The 27,028-nt window shown below is 36.6% G+C and overlaps 1 protein-coding gene and 1 pseudogene across 1 annotated transcript; one reads left to right on the forward strand and one right to left on the reverse strand.

Annotated features, from left to right (window-relative positions):
• Positions 1-1,258, forward strand: part of LOC111406492 — a 2,623-nt pseudogene extending 1,365 nt beyond the window's left edge.
• On the reverse strand, positions 762-27,028 carry LOC111405383 (serine/threonine protein phosphatase 2A regulatory subunit B''beta-like). The gene is made up of 13 exons (XM_023034225.1): positions 26,540-27,028; positions 17,035-17,277; positions 16,824-16,929; positions 16,518-16,617; positions 14,829-14,934; positions 14,640-14,730; positions 10,112-10,253; positions 9,546-9,693; positions 9,290-9,399; positions 3,251-3,407; positions 2,164-2,289; positions 1,910-2,060; positions 762-1,257 (listed from the first exon to the last, which is right to left on the reverse strand). Exons 1-12 carry the CDS (start codon positions 26,687-26,689, stop codon positions 1,920-1,922), a joined length of 1,620 nt encoding a protein of 539 aa, XP_022889993.1. The 5' UTR covers positions 26,690-27,028; the 3' UTR covers positions 762-1,257; positions 1,910-1,919.

Raw genomic sequence — 27,028 nt, forward strand, 5'->3', positions numbered from 1 at the left:
TTTTAAGGATGATGTGGAACCTGAGTTTCTGGATGGCCATGGAAATTACAATGGGGAGTCGTTTGAATCTTGTGAATCCAATGTTATTACTAAAGAGAAGAAAAGTTGGTTCAGTCGGAGCAAGAAAGGTTTGAAGAACACTCGAGATGTTCCCGATGATTTAAAGATACAGAAAAAATTGTTTAAGTACTTGATGCAAGTGGCGGATCATTATCCGAGTATTTTAGGAAGGATATTGGGGAAAAATCCAACGACAAAAGCAGCACGAAGAAGAAGAAGAAAGGTGCCCCTAGAGGGTCAAAGAATGAGAGCGAGTATCAAGAAAGGTTGTGGTTTACACCAGATTTTCCTTTGAAAGCAGAGGAACTCTTGCCTTTACTTTGACATGCTGGCTAACAAGGTGAAAGCTGTCAGGAGATTGAGAGAGGTTTTGAAATCTCATCCTGGCACCTTTCCGGTCAAGTTACTAAAAATATGGATTAATTTCTGTAAATCAACTTGCTTACACTAATATTAATCAACGACGAAAAGCAAAGGTCAGAATTGATCCTCATGGTAGATGTCCCAGTGGCAGTAAGCTCAAGGAACATTCGAGGGGGCTTTCACCTTACACCCAAACACTAACTTGAGTTTCCAAATAGATTACGATCCCTAATCACTGTTCATAGTATGAATAATGTAGAAAGCACGATTCTGTCGTTCATAAATCATAGTTCGTTTACAAACAGCTGCAACTTGTTATAAGATTAAAAAGAAGGGGAAAAAACCAAAAACCAAAATCATTACAGAAACTCCATTATGACACAAACTGGACACAGGCAACTACAAGTCAAGAAATAAGAATCTAAAAGATTTAAAGAAAGGGCAACAAGAAAATAACATAATACTGCACCTTAACCACGCTAATTCCCATCAAGAATAATGTGCTAGGAAAAACACTAGGCATATTCTAAAAGAAATAATTTATATTTATGTTTCTTAAAACTAAACTAGACAACAGAAAGATGTAAGAAGTTTTACTTTTAGGTAGATTTCTCCATCTGATTACCAGTCAACATTCGGCCAAGTCCTTTTTAGCTCGACAAGAGTATGATGCTATGTGCAGGTATGCTCAACATTCCATAAACAGGCTTCCAACAAATTGCTGGTGGGGTCAGAGAATGCTGCTGATCCTTTTTTGACGTCTTATCGCCCCCCACAAAACTACTGATTTTCTGCTTGATAGCCCGCTTGAAACAAAGAATCCATTATAAACACCTGGAAAAATATATTATCAATAACTGAATTTGAAGTCTGAAAGCAGAAATTTTTAGCAGTAAGCTAGCAGATATTAACCAATTAAAACATTTCAATTTAACTTCTGATTTTCGTCCTGGCATCTCAAAGTACATCAAAGGTCTGAGTTCACAAGACAAAGATTTAGTATCCACTGTCTGTCATGAAAAATTCATTTGTTTACAGTTCTGTAAAATGGTAACATGGCTCAGTATAAACAAAAAACAATACTTCAGGTTTTTATATTTGTCTCAAAGAAAAGAAACGAGAAGGACTCAACAAAAAATGAGAGACAAAAATCTTTTATCTCAAAATTTATTCTACTTATTTCACCAAGATATTTTTCTATTTAAAAGTTTTCTGCTAAGAAAGTTCTGGCATGTTCTGTCTATCTATAGACTGTCATCTACGTCTATAACAGTGGAGACAAAATGCAGCCAAAATTTTGGAACTAAATTGACACTACCATCATCAACAAACTTTAAATGTATTTACCAAGATCGTTTCTGAAGTGGATTGGTAAGTCGTCAGATCATAAGTACCAGTTGACGTATAGATGTGGTTATGCACTATTCAATTAAAGCGCCAACAATAAATAAATAATTTTGGCTTGAAAAGGCAGAAAAAATCTCACCAAACATAATTTAAAAGGGAGCCTCGAGTGATTCATCCCAAACATCTGCACTTCCATTAGAGGCATCTTCTGCATCTTCTTCCATCGATAACCTAATATATTCTCTGTGCGCAAAGCGGTCCCATTCGGTCAAATTTGGGTTCTCACGCTCCTGTTCAAGGAAAAAGATAAGTCTTGACAACCCTGGCTAAGCATATCCCAAAACACATCATCGTCAAATATCAGATACAAATAAATAAAATTGCATCAATTACCTGACGGATTAGAAATGGATCACGAGTTTCAAAAGCCATGAACTTATTGAGGTTAAAAAGGATATTAAAAACACTGCCCGAGAGCTTACTGCCCTTTAAGTCCTGCAGCGTAAAATAGCTCTCATCCTGAAAATGGAAGAATTTCAAAATCACAACATGCTATACCTGGCAGACAATCCCTGTTACAGGAGCAACTTGTCCAGCCATAATAGCTCACTAGATGCTAAATGAATTAGCACTCTAAACCCAAACCCTAAAGAATTTGCATAACTAGCTTTCAAGTTTGTCAAGAGATCCACATCAGACAGTGCGAGCAAATTACATCCTACCAGTCTACTTCATTTCAGCTTTCTTCTCAAAGAATAACTTTTCCTGGAAAAATCTATGAGGCCACTACATGCTATCAGATTACCTAAATGCAAGCTAAAATTTTCAAAATAATATCACTTTTATAGATTAAAGCAGAGTTAATCTGGATATTACATTCTCATCCTTTTTTGTTCTATGCTACGTCACGAATCAGGCAAGATCACAATATGGTCTCGAGGAAAAAATTTTGGGATACTGAGGGGAGTGCTGCTCCAAGCGTGATACCAATTGTTAAGAGCAAGCTCTAATAGTCTCTACTTAACAAATTTGCTTGATGATAGTTTAACACACTTCTCGAAGCTGTTCCACCTGTTATTTGTTTGAGCAAATCATTAAACATTGCACAATCCTCGGCAGTGGGAAGAAGGCAGATAGGGCTGAAGAAGAAAATATTTCTTTTGATCTGTGGACAGAAGATCATTCGGTATTGCTTCGGAGAAATCAGTTGTTTGCACTAATGGATCCTGTTTAGGGCTTTTAGATTTGTTTTCTTGGTTTTATTATTCTAATAAATTATTAATTGGACTCCTGCTCCGACTTTTTCATTTTGATGCTCTCAAACTCCCGGTCATACATTATTTAACCAAGAATCTGCACCTTCCGACTTCTCCTTAAAACACCAAAAGCACAAATAAGGAAAAAAAAAAAGAAAAGAAAAAAAAAAGAGGATGAAATTCAAAATTCTAAAGAGAGAAAAATGCAATCTAAAGATGTTCACCTTCGGACTAATCATGTCAACTATCTGGCACAAAATATCCTCAAAAAGCACAGGCTCTTGGGCCATGCATTCCATTCTATGTAACTGCTCCTCATAAAAGAACTGCATTTCATTCCTTGTAATAATTCCATTCCCATCCAAATCTATGCACTTGAACCTGATAAAAAGACATTCAACTTGCCATATATAAAAGATTGAACAAACAAATTGAATTTAGTGAAAACTGTAGGAATTCAAACTAGCTACATATGGGAATCTTCAGTTTACTATAATTATGGGTTCATATTTTTAGGGATATTAATCTTCTGTATATAGCTGGAATTTACTTCCCTTAAATAATGTAAATTAGTTCCTAGAAATCAGGATCTTCTCCACAGATCTTTTTATATACATATATATATACCTATATTGTACCTAATGAATAAGAATAGAAAATTACTCCCATTCTATTCTGCTTCATGGTATCAGAGCCAAGCTCCTAAAACCTAAATTTTTCATCTGTCTGGCCGCCGGCCCTAACCTATTCTCAATTCATATTTCTCTGTCACCTCTGTGATAATCTCATCCTCCATGGCCGAATCTGAACAAACTTCCAAGGACTCATCATCATCTCCCAATACTCCTATCAATTCTCAGGTCACTCAGACCACTCCCGAAAACAATATTACCCCTATAATCAACCACAAGCTCAATGGCCACAACCATCTCCAATGGTCGCAATCCATAATAATGTTTATCAGTGGACGAAGCCGGGATGATTATCTTACAGGGGCTGCTGCCCAACCAAGTTCAAGTGATCCCAGATTCAGAGTTTGGAGGGCAGAAAACAACCTGGTCATGTCCTGGTTAATTGGCTCAATGACTACCGAGATAGGTGAGAACTTCCTTCTCTACACTACAGCTAAGGAAATATGGGATGCAGCCCGTAACACCTTCTCTAGTAGTGAGAATACTGCTGAACTCTTCCATGTAGAGAGTATCCTACATGATCCAAGGCAAGGAGAAAACACAGTCACCACCTACTTCACCACTCTGACGCGACACTGGCAACAGTTGGACCTCTTTGAATCTCACGAATGGAAATGTCCTGATGACAGCACCTATTTCAAGAAAATAGTAGAGACCAAACGCATCTTCAAGTTTCTGATGGGTATTGATAAGTCCCTTGATGAGGTGCGAGGTCGGATACTTGGAGCCAAGCCCCTACCAAGTCTTCGAGAAGTCTTTTTCGAGGTACGCCGAGAGGAGAGCAGAAAACGAGTCATGATGGGACATTCTAATACACCTGCATCCACTGATGGCTCAGCCCTTGCTGCAGCCAAAGACCACGTGTCCATGGTCGAACCTGCTGCTTGTGCCGCTCGCGGGATGTTCCAGACTCCCGGTGAAAATCGACCACGAAGGGGACGTCCTTGGTGCGACCACTGTAAGATGCCAGGCCACGAAAAAGTAACCTGCTGGAAGTTACATGGAAAGCCGCCAGATTGGAAGCCAAACAGGGCTGCTGGCTATCGTGAAAGTCGGGTAAATACAGTCTCTATAGAAGCAACTAAATCACAAAACCAAAACCCTTTCACGAAGGACCAGTTGGAGCTGCTTCAGCACCTGATTAGCAAGGGAAATACGTCAGCCAGTCCATTAAAAATTGGGACAGGGGACAGATCTGTGCACAACAATGGAAACCAGGCACTTCATGTGAATCAATCACCCTTAACTTCTTGGATAGTGGATTCAGGCGCATCAGACCACATGACAGGTGATAGATCACTGTTCTCAATTTATACTCCATGTCAGGACTATCAAACAGTGCGTGTTGCCAATGGTTCACGCTTAAGAGTTGTTGGAATAGGAACCATATATCTCTCACGCAATCTTATCCTGCACTCAGTGTTATTTGTTCCTGATTTTAATTGTAATCTAATCTCTGTAAGCAAAATAAACCGTGATCTTCACTGCGAGACTAAATTTTTTGGCAAATCTTGTGTTTTTCAGGACTTGGGTTCGGAGAAGACAATTGGCAATGCTGAACTTTGTGCAGGCTTGTATCTCCTCAAAGTAGACTCTTCTTCTATCCCAGCTCAGAGTCATAATAAGACTAGTTTTAGACCCCAGTGTTGGTCAGCTCATGGTCATGAGTCAATAGGTCAGTCCAATAAAACAAGTGCAATCATGTTGTGGCACTACCGTTTAGGTCATCCAAATTTCTTGTAATTGAGTCGTTTGTTTCCTTCATTAATAAAGATGCAAAGTTATTTCAATGCGATGTCTGCCAATTATCAAAGCACACTCGAAGTACATATATCCCACATCCATACAAACCAACTCTCCCTTTTTCTCTTATTCATGGTGATATCTGGGGACCAACCAAAATCCCTAATATTTCTGAAGCAAGGTGGTTTCTATTGTTGGTTGATGATCATACTCGATTAAGCTGGACCTTCCTCATGAAAGATAAATCTGAAACCAGCCAAATCTTTAAAACTTTTCATGCCATGATTCAAACTCAATTTCAAGCCAAAATTCAAGTCCTTAAAACTGATAATGCCCGAGATTTCTTCAACTCCATTCTCAGTCCGTATCTCCAATCTTATGGAATTGTCCATCAAAGCTCATGCGTGGACACAGCTCAACAAAATGGTGTGGTAGAACGCAAAAATCGTCGTGTACTTGAAGTTGCTCGTTCATTACTGTTCCAGTTTAATGTACCTAAGAAATTCTGGGGCGAGGCTGTTCTTACCGCAACCTATCTCATTAATAGAATGCCCTCACGTGTGTTAAAATTTAAAACTCCAGTGCAATCCCTCCTTGATCTCTATCCAAACTCACACCTACTTTCCCAAATTCCCCTTAAAATTTTTGGATGCACTACCTTTATTCATGTCCACCCTCATAGCCGAGGGAAACTTGATGAACGGGCACTCAAATGCATCTTCATTGGATACTCACCGAACAAAAAAGGATATAAATGTTTTTCTCCTCTCACCAAAAGGGTTTATCACACCATAGATATCACATTCTTTGAAGATAAACCATTTTTTCCCAATTCTGTAATTCAGGGAGAGACAGACACACATGAATCACAAAATTGGGATTGGACAACTCTCATTGATCCAGTACCAAGTCCAACTCCACTCAATTCAATTCTTCGCTCACCTAACCCGGAGTCTCCATCACCTTCAAGCCCACAGACAGTAGCTGGCTCTCCGAACACATTTAAGTCACCCAATTCACCTCCAGATAAGTCAGAAATGTACCCAAAACATCTCCACCTTCCTGATGAGGCAATAAAAGTCTATAGTAGGAGAAAACAACCTCAACAGCCTGTTCAAAATCAGCAAAACCAGGAGTCCAATCCGAACTCAGCAATTCCTGAAATAGCGCAAGGTAAGACTAAACCTAACACAGAATACAGTGTTGAAGAGGTTGCAAAATATGATCCAGACTTGGATCTACCTATTGCTCAGAGAAAGGGAATTCGCTCATGTACACAGCATCCTATCCATAACTATATGACCTACTCCAAACTTTCCCAGAAATTCAGAGCATTTGTGACTACTCTAGACAAAATCCAGATTCCAAGAACAGTTCATGACGCATTAAAAGTCCCAGAATGGAGAGCTGCTACTCTGGAAGAATTTCATGCCCTTGAAAAGAACGGCACATGGACTCTAACATACCACCTGGAAAGCAAACAGTTGGGTGCAAGTGGATTTTCTCAGTAAAACAAAAGGCTGATAGGTAGTGTTGAACGGTTCAAAGCCCGCTTGGTAGCCAAGGGCTATACTCAATCATATGGAATTGACTATCAGGAAACATTTGCTCCTGTAGCCAAACTCAATACAGTACGGGTTTTGTTATCTATTGCTGTGAACTAAGATTGGCCTTTATTTCAACTTGATGTGAAAAATGCATTTTTGTATGGGGACTTAGTCGAAGAAGTATATATGGATATGCCTCCTGGGTTCGAAACTAATTGTACACGAGACAAAGTCTGTCGGCTTCGAAAATCACTGTACGGACTCAAACAATCACCCTGTGCATGGTTTGACAAATTTACAAGGGTGCTAAAACAAGATGGATACTTGCAGTCTCAAGCTGATCATACTCTTTTCATCAAACACTTCACAAACGGTAAGATTACTATGTTAATAGTGTATGTTGATGATATAGTTCCCACGGGAAACTATGAAGAGGAAATGAGGAGACTTAAGCTTCTCTTATCCAAAGAGATTGAAATCAAAGACTTGGGACATCTAAGATATTTTTTGGGAATGTAAGTGGCTAGATCAAGTAAGGGAATTTCAGTTTCCCAGCGAAAGTATGTCTTGGATCTCTTGAAGGAAACAGGTAATAGTGGGTGTAGGCCAGTGGACACTCCTATGGACCCTAACACAAAGTTAAAATCTGAAGCTGAAGAAATGCTTGTGGATAAAGGACAATATCAACGCTTAGTAGGGAAGTTGATCTATTTGACTCACACGCGTCCGGATATAAGTTTTGCAGTGAGCCTTGTTAGTCAATTTCTAAGCAATCCTTCAGAAACACACATGGAGGCAGTTTACTGTATTCTTAGATATCTTAAACGGGATCCTGGAAAGGTGCTAATGTTCAAAAAGACTCTTAATCGCTCCTTAGAGGTCTACACGGATGCGAATTGGGCTGGATCCCCCATTGACCGAAAATCAACTTCAGGGTATTGCTCCTATGTATGGGGAAATTTAGTGACATGGCGGAGTAAAAAACAACAGGTGGTGGCACGAAGTAGTGCTGAGGCAGAATTTCGAGCCTTAGCTCAGGGTATTTGTGAAGGAATCTGGTTAAAACGGCTACTGGGTGAACTCAAAGTCAGCATTTCTGGTCCTATAAATATGATGTGTGACAACCAATCAGCTATAGCTATTGCCAAGAACCCTGTCCATCATGATAGGACAAAACATGTTGAGATCGACCGACACTTCATCAGCGAAAAGATAGAAAGCAATGTTATATCACTGAAACATGTTCCATCTCGGCTTCAAGCAGCAGACATCCTCACAAAGGCACTCTTTCGTCCGAACTTCATTGAGCTAAGTTCCAAACTTGGTTTAATGAGTATATACCGCCTAGTTTGAGGGGGAGTGTAGGAATTCAAACTAGCTACATATGGGAATCTTCAGTTTACTATAATTATGGGTTCATATTTTTAGGGATATTAATCTTCTGTATATAGCTGGAATTTACTTCCCTTAAAATAATGTAAATTAGTTCCTAGAAATCAGGATCTTCTCCACAGATCTTTTTATATATATATACCTGTATTGTACCTAATGAATAAGAAGACAAAATTACTCCCATTCTATTCTACTTCAAAAACAGATTAAACCATCAAGAATGGAGAGCATCGAAAATTCAGATGATTATACTTCACACACCAAAAGTTAACTAACAAAGGTACAAAGAGAGATAGTTGCAATTAGATAGGAGCAAAACAGTGTTCCAAGTTCCCTATGATGTGACTGCAATGAAGAATATTCATAATTTTTACCAAATTCCAAGAAATCCAACAGAAACTACAGTCAAATGTCTAGCCATATAAATCATTCATACATTTTCCCAACCCCCATTGGAAACTCTGGGAGAAATTTAACAGTCATGCTCTCTATATAAAAACCAAAACCAGATTTTACTTCCTCAATTAAGCAACCCCACCACAAGAAGGTAGCAGTATCGGATTGCAGGGCAGGGAACTACAAACACGTCAGAAGCTTCAAAGTGAATCAGCTTAAAATAATTTCCTGATCCCAAAGCTCAAAGCTGTAAGAGCTAGTCGTTACCATGTTCTCCACTTTGAAGACCAGAACATTAGTAAGTAGGAATTCTAGAACTCAGAATCATTTCATTCTCCTTTGTACATTAATATTTATATTGAAACATAAATTTCTTCTATGATTAACTAGGGTTCAATTAGATCACATCAGGATGAAAATTCAAAGGTGCTAGTCCACACATGGACAATGGCAAAATGTCTTTTAATATTCACAAATCAAGCAATAGACATACCAGTACTCAAGACTAGGCTCTGATGACTTATCCTCTTCTGATAATATGAAGTAAACAAAATCTTCATATCCCATCTTCCCTTCAACCTTACTTGTAAACTTTCTGGGAATCTAGTCAAATTCGAAAGATTTTATATTACAAGCGATGGACGAAGCATTAAATAACAAATAGATCAAATTTCTTAAAAGTGCGGAATACGGCTTTTCTAGGGGGAAAAAATAAAAATAAAAATAAAAAATCTTTAAATAAGACAAACCTGAGAGAATATTCTATCAACAATCCTGTAGGTGAGTGCATGATTACCATATCTAATGAGGTTCTCTTTATCAATCAGAAAATCATGATCTGTATCCAGCTCCCAAAACTTGCAATATATCACATAAAAATGTTCATAAGAGAAGTACCTGCAACAATAGGGAAAATGGAATCAGAAGATGGAGGAGATCAATATGAATCTCTATGTTAATATGATATATGATCGTAAGAAAAGAAGATAGCCACGTAACATTCCAAGATAAGATAAATTAACATATCGTAGAATGTCCATTTATTTGTAAATCAGAACCTTGGCATGAGGTTTCCGTGCGATTTTTTTTTTTTTTTCCCTTGAGTAGGACAAGAAATTGAATATTGGTGAACTAACCAAATAAGACTGTTTATGCCTTCTAAAAGGCCATCATACGACATTCTAATAACAGTCTTATCACCTTGTAGGTACTTTACCAAGCCATGGTAAAATTTATTTGCCCTTATGGGAAAAAAAAAAATAATAAATAAATAACAAGCATTTCCTCAAGACCAGTAATGAGATGCTCCATTTACCGCAAGACTTTGTTGATATCCTCTTCTTCATCAGCATGTTGCATTGCAGCAATTAAGTTCGAACGTCTTAGCTCCCTGAGGGTAAGACGACCATTGCCCGATCTATTCACATAGTAAAATATTCTGTATATCACAGTTTCAGCTGGCCAACAATAAATTGTAACTGTTAGAATTCAACAGAGAAATATAAGGACAAAACTTGCCAAAAATTGGAACTAAACTCAAACAGTAATGGGCCAACAAAGACAGAAAAATATTCACACTGGCAGTCAACCAACTCAACACATGCCTCCTGGGTAGCCAAAGCACCATGATCACACAAGAGCAGTTTGAAAGCAACCATAAGAAAAGAAAAAAACTAAGCTACATTCCATGCTGAAGATCATCATCCAGCATAAAACTCGCTTCAAAACTAATGCACACAAAAAGACAACCTGCATAAAACTATATCTCCAGAATAAAATCTTTTAACATTTCCAATATTGGGAAAGAAAGATGTGAAAACAGATACCTTATAATGTTGATCACCCACTCTCAAAATGCTTGGAATTCTAACTTCAACGTGAAGTCAAATATACAGGCTAAAGGTGACTCAAAACGCTTTGGTCAAAGCCATTCATATGAATAATTTTTGCATACTACCCAGAGAACCAATTAACATAAGGACATGGTAAAGATGGGTAAAAAAAGCGTATCAAACATCGACTGTCTCTAACATGCCAGCATGTATCCAGCACGCCACGTCGAATATCCTAATTTTTGTATTATTCTCTAAGTTTCTTACATTGAATGAACATTATCCTAAACATCTAGGATATGTACCCATAATGCCAATTGGTGTCTCATATTTTTGTGAAAATTTTATTTTTGAAAACAAGATATTGGCCCTTACACATCAAAGATATGACAAAGGTCATTTCGTAAATTCTGCAGTATTAGGGAAAATTTATAATTAAAAGCATGTTTGGATAAGTTTCATAAGTATAAGAGCAAATAAATTTACTAATATGTAAATAATTAAGTGTTTGTTTGGGAGAGATTAATTGAAGTGAAAAATGATTTATTTATTTTTTTTAAAAGTGTAATTAAAAAGTAGGAAAAAGTTATTGGTCCACGAGCAAATTTATTTTATTAAGAGAATATATGGTTGAAAATGAATTTGAAGAAAAAATATTTTCAATTAAGTTGTGCCAAGCAAATCATAAGTTATAAAATAAATATTTTTTTATTGACGAGAATAGAAAATAAGTTGCGTACTTCAACATTAAACTAAGGGTAACCATTTTAAATGACTTCTTTAACATAAAAGTAAGAAAAAAGTAAGTTATCCAAACATGTATGGCCCAAAAAAGTGAACTATACATTTTTATGCTTAACCAAACATGCTAAAAACATTTTTCTTTCACGTAAATCTTTGATCAAAGCATTTTGATCAAGATTATTCCTCAAAAAAGTGAACTTTACAACATGTTACACCACTCTATATCAGTTGCAATAAAATTTGGATAGTAAGATCATAAAATTAATGATAGAACAATTTGGAGCCCAGAGTGCTTGAAACTTCAGACTCATTGCAATAATGTACTGTATAATTTGATAAAAATACGTGGAGAGATTATTTTGACAAATCATTTAATATAAGCCATGACATGATATGAGAATAAGTTGAACTACACCATAGATATAAAACTTAACTCTGTATATATATATATATATATATATATATATATATATATAATTTTTTTTCGGGCCAACTTACGCGCACCTTGGCTAATCTCACAGGCCCTGAAGTTTACAACCGAGTGCTCACCTCAGTAGCATAAAACTTAACTATATTGGAAGAATTAGATCAGGGTAGGAAGTTTACAAAGAGGATAATTATGAGAAAACCAATTGGTCCAGACAAAAATCTGTATTGAAGTGTCTCAAGTAAAAAGTAGACATTTCATGGTTGGGAAATTTTTTCAATAGATCTTAAAGAGTCAAATGACACATGAATAGAAGACGTGTGTCATTGTGCCTATTTACAAGAATAAAGAATAAATTCAAGATTTTCCAACCTAACCATGTTTATACATTACTGACAAAAGTATGGGAGATGGTGAGTCAGCATTGAATAAGGTATAATTTAGTTGTGTCAGAGAAACGGTTTGGTTTTGTTATAGGGAGTTCTACTATGGGGCAACCTACCTACTACGGAGATAAGAAACATGTTTTTCAATTATTTTTATTAAGGTGCAAAGTACGGAGGATGCCAAGGAATACAAGGATTTATGTTAGAAATGTCAATATTATTCAAGATATTATGATCATGGCGTCAGGGTTATGAGATAGTAGTGTTAATCCAATGAACCAACATCTAAATTTTGAAATATTAGCTAAGCAGTCCAAACTGCTAATTAGATAGGATTTTTTATTGGTTTTGCTCGGATGGGTATTACCAAAAAAGGAATACCTCCTCTCTCCCAACTGACCAATCCAAGAGAAATGTACCTTTCCCATAGATTTTGTGGGGGTTGGGGGAAGGGGAATCATTTTGTTTTTTCATGTTTTCATGTGTTGTTTAAGACTTGAACAATAGAAATAAACAGCGAATGTCTTCATATTGATCATGTCATGTTTTCAAGTCTACTAGTATGACATTTCAGGGTTCCTTCTTTTCATGGCCAATCCGAAAGAATTCAGTATTTCTAGGTTGAGAATGTATGAACTTTTCGGTCATCAAAAAATTCTCGTTTGAGCAGTTCATACGATCCTTACATCTAAGATTTTAATTTTTTTTGTAGTTCAAGGTGATTTTGCATCTCACATCGATAGATATGTCTAGTTTCATATGATATATAGACTGGACTATCTACAATGATGGATAAATGGAAAGAAGAAAAAAAGCTAACTGTTAAAAAAATGCAAGAAAATCCTAAGTGGCATCCACCCCTATGCATATGCAGTAATCATTTTTCTATTCATCTCTAGCCTTGTAAAAGAATTATTTTCGATCCAATATGTAGGAATCAATAGAAAAGGCAAAACACGTGAGGATGCAGTCAAGATCACCAAAAAAAACCACACCTGAAAACTAGTCCAATTGAGAGTTTTCTAATTCCACCAATCAAATGCACACATAAAACACGCACATTATTTAGGACTGTATGAATTTTTTATATTCTTAGCAAGAAAAGTTAACTATGGGGTCCGTTGTAGCATTCAAACCTAACCATTAGATGAAGAAACTAATAGGACGATAACTAGTAAGTCACGACGTTTGAGGAACACTATGGAATATAAAGGTTTGTATTAATTAGAACTAAGATGAAGCACATACAATGTCTTTTTCTTCTCATGGTAGGAATAAGACTGACAATGAGTTATTACATAGGATTGTGTTGCCTCAATGAGTAACTAACTAGGATTTGAGTGATATTATAATTAGTAATAATGAATTCGCAATTTAACTAGGCTTAAAAATAAGTAAAATTTACGTTTACGTTTAACACAGTATTTTTTACTTAACTAACTTTTTATATTTTATAAGTGAACTTTGATCTCAATTAAATTTTTAAGTTATAAGTAATTTTTTACTTACTAACTTAATTTTGTACTTCTAAATAAATTTTTACATATAAGTGAATTTTTTACTTACAAGTAACTTTTTATATTTTATAAGTGAACTTTTATCTTACTAGTAGTATTTTTATTTTATACAATTTTTTACACAAAAGTGATTTTTTCATCTTTTAAGTAATTTATAAATAATTTTTTTTGGTAAGTTTTTTATTTACAAGTTAGTTTTAAACAAAATATATCATTTGAAAATAATTATTTTATGTAGGATAAAATGGCAAGAGAATTTGAGAAATGGCCAAAATCACCGATTTGGTGAGTTAAGAAATAAGGCCAAAATTACACTAAAAGTGCATAAAAACACTAACAAGCACCAATTTTTCCAACCTCTCATAAACGGTGCCACTCGAAAAGGTCAAAATTGAAGGAAAAAAATTTCCCAAGCAAGCCCTGAAGGGATTTAGATGAGTATAAGATAGTTAAGAAATTTAATTCTACTAGAAGCATGAGATAATTATTCAAGAAAAATAAGGAAGTTAAAAGTTAAGATTTCTTGTAACATTTCCTCGCCTAATGGGAATCTTATATACTCTATATATGTGGTTGTACTCTTATGTATTTTTGTCTGAAAATAGAGATTGTCCCTTGCTTTCACGATAATGGCAATAACATTTAAAAAATCAACAACAGAGAGGGTATTTGAGCCCCATTTTTATGAAAAATGCATTTTAGAATAGTGGATTAATGAAAAATGTGTGGTTGAAAATGAGAAAAAGTTTTTGATTTACGTGTAATATCATTTTAATGAAGAATGGATGGTTGAAAAGAAGAAAGAGAAAAATGTATTTTGGAGAAAATGGGAATCAAACAAAGCCATAATATATATAAAGCCGAAAAAAAAAAATATATATATATATATATATAAGGATAAACATTACGAGAAAAAAGAGTAAATAACAGAATATACCATATCGTTCTTGAAATTCAGGTGTACTTTGCAAGAACTCCAATCCTGGATGAGTTGCCAAAAGTTCTCGAAGCACAGGTTTGAAGTCTTCCTATTATCAAGATGATGGGTATTGCAAAAATAAGAAGAGGTAAATAAATATCATTAAACTAAAAGTTGCATGACGGGGCATTTTGCTTGTGTTATAACCTGAGTCAAGAATATGAGATCTCGCTGCTTCAAGATTGTGTATATCTGCGTTGGTATATCTTTAGTCAACATGTTACCATGAATCCAATAATCAACAAATGCATCCCTGTATGTGTAGTGATAGAAAAAGTAAGAGTACATCAATTTAACCGAACAAATATTGGTCAAAATCATTAATTAAGATCAAAAGAGCAAACAATGGTTATTAATTGAAACTGATACAGTAAAAGGAAGATTTTAGCTTCCTTAAACATTGTTAAGTTGTCTGTTAAATGTAGTATTTGCTTAACTATTAGATTTAGTCTACTCAATCACGTGATTCTCTTCTTAGCTGCTAATTTTTGCAGCTTGAGAAATTTCAACCCGCTAATAATTACCTATACATCAGAGGTGCAGTTAAAACCTAAGTACTCAAGGAATCTTGTTTTTGAAAATTATTTATGTTGTGATTTTTTTACTTTGGCTTTTTCCTGGCATAGCATTGAAACTATTTGGAGTAATTTCTGTTTCCAAACTTCTTTCCCTTTTACTCAAATTATTTATGCAATTTTAGCATACCGTATGTAACATTACATTAAAATCCACGGTAAGTTTTCTGGATCTAAGTTGCAAAGTGGCTTCTTTTTTCTGACACTGCTAACTGTTCAGAAGATAACACCAAATTGCAAACAGATAGAGAACGGACTCACTCCCAGCAAAAATCAATTTCTCCTAAAAGACTAAGCAAATATCATCAAACAGGTGAATGTTCCCCAAAACTTCCCAATTATCGAAGAGTCCAAGCTCTAATGAAATTTTTTGAACAAGGCATTATAAGAACCAACTTCCTATCTTGTGGACAATAAATTCCTAACAAAAGTCTTTCCCCTTCACTTATCTTCAAGAACTTTACATGAAGTTAAAGGAGGCTCTTCTGATTGTTCCCTTGCCTTCTCTCTTTTCCATTATCATCTCTTTGCAGACTTCAAGTTCTGCACTCCCAGTGCCTTTGTTGTAATATATAATAAGAGGGTTCTAGACAAAAATTCTGTAACTCGCACTTCTTTGATAGAATTCTCCGTCAACTTCACGCACATCAACCACCTCATAATGATGAACTTGGCTCCAGCACAATAATTTACAAGATGACAGGATTTCATACTAATACAGAAAAGCTAGCCTGCTCTACCAGTAAATCAAAGATTAATTTAATGCAATGCGTGCACAATTAGAAAGGATTTTGAGAAACAGAAACAAACATAGAGAAACAAGACAGCTTACAGCAGCAGTAAATCTATAATACATGCACTTGTTCATAAATTTGACAGGATAAATGTGTCCGAAACCTACCATATTTCAGTGCATCTCATTAAATAATTCACACTCACCAAGTTTTAGTAGTTCAAAGAAGACAGTGTTTTTGCAAAATAATATTAAAGTCAGTAATTTTATGTGACCATCAGGACGCCAGCTTGTTACCTGATTCTGAATTTGCTTAAATACAAGTAAGTAGACTTCAAATAAACAGCACACAATCCAACATTTTGATATTTAAAGAAGTTGAACCAGCTGTGATATTTTTTTTCTCTTGATTAAGTACCTCGTGTAAAGTTGATCTTTTCTCAAATTAGTGCATTTAGGAGAGAGAGAAGTTCACAACGGCATATACATTGATAAAATAACTCAAAAAATGAGTAGAACAGCAGATACCTGGTTACAACTCCAGTGCCATCAGAGTCAATCTTTCTAAAAAGCACGGTGGAGAAGAATGATGGAAGCTTGCAAATTTCCTTGGTAACTGGTTTAAATTCTGATATCCCCGGAAAATTAGTTTAGTTAATATACCACTCATCATCAAATATCTGAGATACTTTATATTGTGAGTTTCAGGTCTATGACAAGCACAAGTAGATAACATAACAAATGACCCTGACATTCTCGGAACTTATATGTTTCACGTGCATGTTCTATAATAAGTAAAGAATGCTTAATACATGAACATGCTGTAAATCTCACCATTCATTTGGAGTCCATTGATGTGACCATAGAAAAACTGATTGATTCTAAACAAGCATCGTTCTTTTAATTCACTCGGAGGAGGACACCCATTTTGAAAATAGAACTGCATTCAGCTATAAGCATTAGCAAACAAAAACTGCAAACCTGGAACGACTACCATAAAAAATATAGAAATTTACGAGATATTATACAAAAATAATAATATAACCTGAGGTATAAGCTCTTTTACAGGCTCGTTCACTAATTTCAGGGGAGATCCTAAAGCAGATGGGCCTGCTCTCTGTTTCACTACCCGAGGTGAACCCGCTGAGCTTCTGGGTGAAAGTGGCGGGGTACTGCCAGCAGGAAACATTGATGGTAATGTGTTGCTTGCCACAGCATTTGTACCGGATGATGTCCCAGAGGCATTCAAGGGGCCACCTGACTTAGCGCTACCGAGCAATGATTTTACCTGTAGTTTACAGTTAGATAGTTGTTTAAGGACAGGTCCAATATCTGAACAAACAACTAGTGAATTGCAGGAATTGCCTTCTACTTGCAAATGTAAATAATATTGAAGAAAAGTTGCTTGGGAAGACAGGTACATTAAGTTAGAGACTTTCAAATTGATGTCAATAATTGCAATAGAATCAATGTAAGACATGAAAGTTGCCAACTGCATCGTTTCAGTACCAGATTACGTCAATAGTTCAATAGCTAGAAGAAAAGGAATATGTCTCATATTACTTTAGGGCCTCATACGAATTGCATCTACAATATGTAGCATATGCAATTCTTCAAACTCGTCAAAAAAGGAATTTACTCAGCAAACTATTTGAAGAATGTTCACTAGTATATATCATATCAGCATCAAACACATTAAAAGCAGCCCATACAAAACCATCTTGAACGCAAAATGAGATATTCACACAGAGTATCTTAAGATATTTAGCAGCCGAGGTTCTAAATCTTCAATATATCATTCTATGATAGAATTGTAGGCTTGACTGGTATGTTAAAACGGAAGAGAAAGAAGAAACAGAAAAGAAATAAATTTTTCAAAAAATACAAGGACGAGACTCTTTGGCCAGCAAGTCCCTCAAACATCTGTCCAATATGTTTTAGTGAAAAAACCATATTATGAGAACTTAAGATTCTCTTTCTACAACTCCACACAACCCTCCACTCCAAATAGTATTTATATTCTTAATGATTCCTCACATTTGAAATTTGATGGGACCTAGGAATTCTATCAACTATAAAGCAGGGAAGGACAAAGACAATGGCCAATTGAATTTGAATTCAAAGGGAATGGTAATGTGGATTCTGGAAGATATATTTTTACTCCTTCAATTTTCATTTTGGAGAAGGTATGGCATATGATGCACAGAAGATCCATATGTTGAATGATTGCTTAGTTGCACTTGTATTGTGCCTTAGGAATACAATTTACTTTACCCATAGAAAAGCAATCAAACTAATAGCATTCCAGATCATTTACTTCCAGCGTTGATAATAACAAGGTAATGAGAATCTATCACAGAGTTAACAGGTTTTTCTAGGAAACGGAACTCACATCAAATTTTGTTACAATAAGTGGCAGAGGCATTATTCAAAATGCTGAGTTTTAGGAGCCCATCCAGTTTGCAGAATAAAGTAAACGCATTTGCACACAAAATATATCACCAAAAGTAATGCGCCACTCTATGATGCTCGGACTCGGGTATGAGTACGTATCTAAGTGTCGGATTTTTTATTTTCTAGAATGTAGGATACGGGGGTATGATTAAAAAGAGTCCAATTTCGGATACGGGTAATTGGGTATGTCTTTTAAACTTCTTTTTTTTTTTTTTTCCAAAAATTCAAATGTAAAAAGTTAAATAAATACTTAAAATTTTCATTAAAAAAGGATTAAATGACTAAAATGAAAATTTAATCAAAAGTATGGTGACTTCTAATGAAAATCTTCCTAATCAAACTCCAACTTACAGCAAATATGTTATCATATGGGCTAGGGCAAAAAGGATTTCTAATTATAATTAGCCTTAGCATTAGGTAATGGACCTAATTTTTTTTTTTTTTTTAAAAAAAGGCCCAACAAACTCTTTATCTTGCCTTTCCCTATTCCCTATTCTTCACTTCACGTCATTACCAGCGGTGTGCCTTCTGCAAGTTTTCATCTTCCAACTTGGAAATTCCAGAGGAGCAGCACAGCAATCGCGCCACCTCTCCCAGCACTGGCTCCGTCGCCGATGAGGATTCTTCGGGCTCGAACTTGGATTCAATGAAGAACCAACTTCCTAATCGTCTATCAAGTCAAGATTAGCCGTGTCCGATTGATTTTTGCCGTGTCCACCCCATATCCCGTACCCGTGTCGTGTCGGGTCGACACGGGTACTCCGGCCGAAGCGAAGAGTCCGAGCATCACAGGCACCACTCCCAACAAATATTTGAAGTTCTTTTAAATCACTGATGATTGATTTGTGAAAATTACATTTATAATATCAAAGGACAGTTAAGTACCATATACACATATTACTAGCTATATGAAATTTACATCCCTAATATAAAAGGCCAAAAAATATGCCATTAAACAAATGAACACACACACACACACAAAAGACATCATAACTCAAGAGTCGCGTGCAAGGTGCCAGATGGAATTATGGAAATAAGGAATGAGACTCCAGTGAAGGAAACACCATCCTACAGAAGTGCCAATGGAACTGGAATTTAAATTACTGTCTTGAAAACACTCTAACCCATGATTCCAGAAGTAACATTAGAAAATGTATACCTCGGAGCATATTGAATAATGAAACTAGTGAGGATCAATCTCATGCTCCTCCATTTTAAGTAACCCAAGAGCTCTGATACTTCCAATTTTGCTCTTCTTAATGTCCAACGGATAATGCTGGCCACTATCCCTTGAAAGCGATGTCTTAAGAAGCCTTCTGTCTAGCTCTGCACACGGCGGCTGCTGCATAGGCTAGAGCTACAGAACGGGAAATTTTGAAAACAACCCCAGTACGCCTCTTGTGGAACATGGGAACACGAATTACCAAGCTTACAGGAACATCTAGAATGCAGGTAAATAACTAAAGTTCCTAGCATATTTTCAAAATGAAGAACCACCAACATCTTGTAAGGATCGATGAATGGACGTTGAGGGGAAATAAATCCACTCAAAGTTCATCAGTTGGTGGAATCAACTATTCTGTTTTTGTTGGATTTTATGCGCAATATTAAAGAAATGAAAAAGAAAATCAACACAAGAATTCACGTGATTCGACGGTGTGCCTAGGTCCACAAAGCGAAGCAGAGATATCTTTATTCAGTAGTGAAAAAAGGATTACAACATATAATTTATACTAACCCTAACCTGGTCCCAGATAAGATTTTAAGGCCCATACAGGAAATACCTCTGTACCGTACCGCAAGGGCGTTGCCCTCAACCCATTCAGCGTCTCTAACAACCAAATAGTGAATTAAACCCGCGCAAGGCCGATGTCGTCGCTCCACTCCTCTCAGTCCACTCCGCTTTGCACCGGGATCAACCCATTTGATCCAAAACCTGTGTTCCACTCTATATGAGTCACATGCACAACAATCTCCACCTTGACGAATATTCACCCCTTAAGAGAAAAAACATAACGTAAAAAAACCACACCATCTAGGACCAATGAGTTGGGACACATCCCCTCTAACACCTAGAGATATTAATCAAGTTCAAGCAGTACTTGAACCTATCCATTGTGATTGGCTTTGTCATCACGTCTGCTACATTCTCTGAGGTATGCACCTTCTCTAACAACAGCTCTCCTGAAGTAACCAACTCTCTTATCTTATGAAATCTCACATTAATGTGCTTGATTCTTGCATGATAAATCTGATTCTTCACTAGGAAGATGGCGCTCTGACTATCACAGTACAGCTTCATTCCATCTTACTTGATCCCAAGTTCCCTGACAAGCCCTTTCAACCACAATAATTCCTTCACTGCCTCAGTTGCCGTTATGTTCTCTGCTTCAATTGTAGATAATGCCACAAGTGACTGCACCATTGATTTCCAACATATGGGCCCACCTGCGAGTGTGAAAACATAACCTATATGGGACCTTCTGTCATCCAAGTCCCCTGCATAATTAGCATCTACATATCCTTGAACTGAAATATCATCATGTTGTCTCTCAAACAAAATCCCGCACTCTTGTAACTTTCAAGTACCTGAAAATCCACCTTACAACTCTCCAATGCTCTCTACCAGGATTAGCCATATAATTACTAACCACACTGACTGCATGTGCTAAATCTGGTCTAGTACACACTATTGCATACATCAAACATCCAACTGTGCTAGCATAAGGTACCTTTGACATCTTTGCAACTTCTTCATTCTTTGGGCACTGATTATTAGATAATCTGAAGTGATTTGCCAACGGTGTAGTAACTGCTTTTACATTTGATATGCTAAACCTCTCTAACACTTTCTTTAAATAATTTTTCTGAGACACTCATAATTTTCTGACTTTCCTATCTCTATTGATCTGCATGCCAAGAATTTTCTTAGCCGATCCCAAGTCTTTCATATCAAACTTACTGCTCAACAAAGATTTTAATTTGTCAACCTCATCCATGTTCTTAGTAGCAATTAGCATGTCATCCACATACAACATTAAGAAAACATATGAGTTACCCTCAAGAACTTTGTAGTAAACGCAACAATCATACTCACAACGACTGTAGCCAATTTGAATCATATGAGAGTCGAACTTCTTGTACCATTGCCGCGGAGACTGGTTAAGCCCGTATAAAGACTTCTTCAGTTTACATACGAGATTCTCTGTTCCTAGTTCCAAAAATCCTTCTGGCTGCTCCATGAAAATCTATTCCTCCAAATCACCACGAAGGAAAGCAGTCTTCACATCCAGCTGCTCTAACTCCAAATCAAAATTAGCAACCATTGACAAAACAATCCTGATGGACATGACTGGGGAGAAAATTTCATCATAATCTACTCCCTTCCTCTGTGAGTATCCCTTTGCTACTAATCGAGCATTGTATCTTTTTCCTTCCTTTTCTGACATTGCTTTTTCTTTCTGTACACCCACTTATACCCTATCTGTTTCTTCCCCTCTGAAAGCTCCACCAAATCCCAAGTATCATTTTTGTGCAGTGACTTAATTTTCCCCGTCATAGCCTCTATCCATTTACCTTTCTCCTGATTACCAATGGCATCCTGAAAAGTTATAGGATCGCTATTGCTGGTAATGAGTGCATAAGAAACCGAATCCTCGAATCCATATTTTGCTGGTGGCTTGATAGTGCAACGTGGTTTATCTAAGGCAACACTATGATATTGCTCCACCTCTGACCTAGAACTATCTGCTCCCTGAGCATTAATTTATGTGTTAACATTGTCTAGCTCTACTTGCACCACTTGGCTCTTACCTCTGCTCTCATCTGAATTGAGCTTCTCTTTATCTGGAGAAGCTTTGAGCATGAATGCTTCATCAAATATTGCATCCCTACTTATCACCATCTTCCTTACCTCTGGATCCCAAAACTTGTAACCCCTTACAACTTTTACATGGCCCAGAAAAATGCATTTTCTTGATTTCAAATCAAATTTGGATCGCTAATCACTAGATACATGCACATAAGCCGGACAACCAAATACTCTCAATTCAGAATAATCAACTTCATTACCTGTCCAAACTTCCTCTGCAACTTTCTCATCTAGTGCTGCTCATGGTGATCTGTTTATGTCATAACATGCCATGTTCACTGCTTCTACCCAAAAACTCTTCAAGAGCCCTGTATTCAGCCTCAAACATCTTGCCCGTTCTGCAATTGTTCTGTTCATCCTTTCCGCTACACCATTCTGCTGCGATGTCTTGCGAACTATATAGTGCCGCCGAATACCATGCTCCTCAAAAAATTTCAGAAACTGTGAATCTGTATACTCTGTACCGTTGTCTATCCTCAAATACTTAATTTTTCTGCCCGTCTGGTTCTCTATTTCTGCTTTCCATAATTTGAACTTGGCAAAGGCTTCAAACTTGTGGCTCATGAAATATTCCCAAACTTTTCTAGAAAAGTCATCAATGAAAGTAATGAAATACTAAGATCCGCCTTTGGACAACTCCCTCACTGGTTCCCAAACATCTGAGTACACGTAATCAAGAATGCCCTCTGTCTTGTGCTTTCCCATCTTGAACTGTACTCTGGACTGTTTTCCAAGTACACAGGACTTACAAAAATCCAGCTTGCATGATTTTACCCCCTTCAACAAATTCCTCTTGTGAAACTCAACCATGCAACGTTCTCCTATATGCCCCAGTCGCATATGCCGTAGAAGAGTGTCATCTGACTTAGATTCTGCTGTAGCAACTCCACCTACAACTGTATCCCCGAGTAGTTTGTAGATATTCCCTACTAATTTCTAACTCTTCATCACAATCATAGCCCCTTTTTTCACTATTAGAGCCCCACATTCTGACTTATAAGAGTAACAATTTGTGTCTAAAGTGCCTAAAGAAATTAGATTCTTTTTCAACTCAGATACATGCCTAACATTTCATTTTCCAAGGTCTTTACCACACCATCGAACATTTTAAATTTTATGGACCCCATTCCAATGATATTACATGATGCATCATTACCTATCAGAACAAATCCAAAATTACCAGAACGATATGAATGAAACTAATCCCAGTGAGGACACGTGATATGAACAGGCTGAATCAAGTACCCAACAATCATTTAATTTTTCAGAATTCCCTGCAGAGACTGATAACATGTCTCCATCTCCAGAATTCGAGTCTCCTTCTGCAACACTAGCTGAGTTTGAGGACTCATCACCTTTCCTTTCATCACCTTGCTTCTTATTAGGACAGTCTCTCTTAAAGTAGCCCATCTGATGGCATTTGTAACACTTGACGTTTTTTTATTTTGATTCATCGATTTTGATCTTGTATTCCCTCTAAAAGAACTATCACCGTCCTTCCTTCTCCCACGATCCTGGTAGCCCTTTACGATCAACCCTTCACCCTTGTGAAGATTTACCAGTATGCAATTTTCGCTGGTTGTAGGTTAACGGGGCTGATGTGACTTCCTTCAATTCGAAAGTCTTTTTATCCCACATCAAAGTGGTCGCCTGATGGTCGTACGAAGGAGGAAGTGAGCACAACAATATCATTGTCTTGTCTTCATCATCAACCTTGATTTCAAGTTGCAGCAGATCGCTGATAATTTGATTGAAAACATTGGTGTGTTGAATTAGATCCGAACCCTCTAACATCTTCAGCGAGTACAACTGCTACTTCATATGCAGCTTGTTCGTGAGAGACTTCGACATATAGCGACTCTCCAATTTCTCCCAATCCTCCGCCGGAGATTCAATGTCCATGACGTGATACATGATCTCGTCCGTCAAACAAAGCCGAATTGTACCAACTGCTCGCGGCTGCGGCTCGAGCTCTTCCCAATCGGCATCTAACGTACCCTCTGGTTTCTTCTCAGATAGTGCCTTCACCATCCCTTGCTGCGCCAACAAATCCTTCACCCTTCGCTGCCATTATCCAAAATTCCCAGATTCATCAAACTTCATCACATCGAATTTTGCAATCAAAGAACTCGCCATCTGAACCTTGCTCCGATACCAGTTGTTGAATTTTATGCGCAATATTAAAGAGATGAAAAGGAAAATCAACACAAGTATTTACGTGGTTCAGCAGTGTGCCTACGTCCACGAGAGCGAAGCGAAGATATCTTTATTCAGTAGTGAAAAATAGGATTATAACATATTATTTATACTAAATCTAACCTAGGCCCATATAAGACTTTAAGGCCCGTACAGGAAATACCCCTATACCATACCGCCCATTTGATCCAAAATCTGTGTTCCACTCTATATGAGTCAAATGCACAACAGTTTTGTTTTTTTCTTGGAAGAGAGTAAAATCTTCCATATTTTGCTTATTCATTTCTGAATGTAGCCCAAGTCTAGAGGAATTCTCCCACCTATCTAAGCTCAATAACACAGAATATAGCATATAAGTAAGATAACTATCTGTGGAAACTATTTACTAAGGAGTGAGGAGATCTACCCAAGGTCACAATATCATTGGAATAGAATTATAGAAGTGCGTGAATTTAATTTTCTTTTATCTTTTCCAAATATCCTCAAAAATGTTGGAAATCAGTTTGCATGAAGATATCAGAAATCATATGATCTCGATAGCATGATAGTCTGAAAGTTTACATTCTTTCACCATTTTTTATCTCCTGGAAAATTTTTATTAGAATGGAGGTTTTGATGCGTTCACTAATGAGGTAAGTTTAGGTGCCTCTCGAGGTCAATTTGGTGCCTTTTTTTCAAATGCAACAACAGTTTGTTGGCTTTCTTCCCTTGAGTCACTTTAAGACGACCTCTTCATAAAAAATAAATTAGCAAGAGGAAAACTGCACATTTTAGTGAAGATAAATTCATAGAAAAAGGAAAGGAAAAGGAAAAACTCTCAAACACTGGTGTCAAAATTTACTACATCGAGAAAAAATGGAAAACAAGTACAGAGGTGAGAAAGGGCATGGCAGCAGTATGCGTGTAGACTTAATCAAGTAAAATTAACATAACATAAATTTTCATTAAAACAATGGAGCAGGCTCCAGGAATCTGAAGCCCATCCCAATAAAAGCCCAACCATTTGTGCAATGTGTACTCTATTTAGATTAGTGAAGACATATTACTCCATCAGTTTAGATTCTTTATCGTAAAATAAATTAGCACATTGCATCATGCTCCATGGCAACGTGCAAGGTACAGAAATACATGTTCTCCTTGCATTTTGCTCTACTGCTTTAGAAGATAGGAATAATAGATAAATTAATTCTTTCAAGCTCCAAGCTTTCAAATTCTCATCTCTTGAAGCTGTTGTTAACGGATATTGCCCACTTAGTGATTAGGTTATCAAAGCTTGAAATGTATCTAGTTTCATTACATCATGCTCACTGTAGTCCCTCTATATACTAACAAAACTATAGAGACAGTGATAGTGTCACAGTCTATTTGAGGTTAAGTTAAACGCCGATAAATTGAATCAGTGTTCGGGCAATCCTGTATTCTCATGTTGATCAAGAAATAACTTTAAAAAAATCTTATGCCAGGTCGGAAGTACTTCATAAAGGCCTCAAAGATCCATGCTGTATGAGCGAAAAGTAGTTGTGAAGAAAGAAAATATACACATGTAAGAATTCGCTTTAATTGGCAATTAATATTAAATTCTGTAAATCGTATCTTGGTCGGGACAAAATTGTTACACTTTGACATTAATGCTTAACAAAGTCACTGTCATAATAAATAATGACCCCCTACATTTGCCATCTTAGTAGATCCTGCTAGGTTTCCTACTCCACTTTTATACTATACTCCACAATATATGCTATTAAGTAACAGTACTTGGTTTTGGTTCAGTTTCGTAACTTCTGCAGAATTGATTGCTTTGTCCAAACAACATTTTGGTTATATATCTCAAATCTCTAGATGCGTTGCTAGTTGATTTTCATAATTTATCCTCGTCTATAAAACCAATTTACCAGAAACACACTGAATAAACAGGGAAAAACAAATATGAAACTCCACTTAAACACAAAGATTTACAGCATATGTACAATAACAATAATATCAATCATTCATAGGCAATTCATAATCAAATAAAGTGACCAAAAATTACCAGAGATACGGTGTCGGGAAGCGAAAGCCACTGATCAAAAAGCTTCTCGGACACGTGAGGGTTGGCTTTAATAGCCAAAGGAGACACCTCCGGTAGCTGCAGCATTTCAGCATCGAGACTCGCCACGTCACCATTGAAATCCATATCCATATCTCTCGACCTCAAAATTAAACAGTCAAATACAAAAATGTTTAAGGCCCAACTCCAATGAATACCTCCAATTCCAAATTTTAACTTTCGTTTACACAGATCTTCAAAGATTTAGAATTGAACGCGCAGAGGTGATAATAGCGAAAGGAGATAATTGTATTATAATTTAAACGAGCTCTAATTCTAATTCCATTTTAATCTGATATCAGTGGGATAAAATTTACAGAGAGATCGAAACCCTTGGAAGCAAAAAAGTTTATCTTTGTGCGAGTGGGGGTGTGTTTGACAGAGAGGCGACCTTGCAATCTATGCTGGAGATTCAGGCCATTTTGAGAAAAT

This window comes from Olea europaea, chromosome 12, assembly GCF_002742605.1.
Source record: "Olea europaea var. sylvestris chromosome 12, O_europaea_v1, whole genome shotgun sequence".
NCBI lineage: Eukaryota > Viridiplantae > Streptophyta > Magnoliopsida > Lamiales > Oleaceae > Olea > Olea europaea.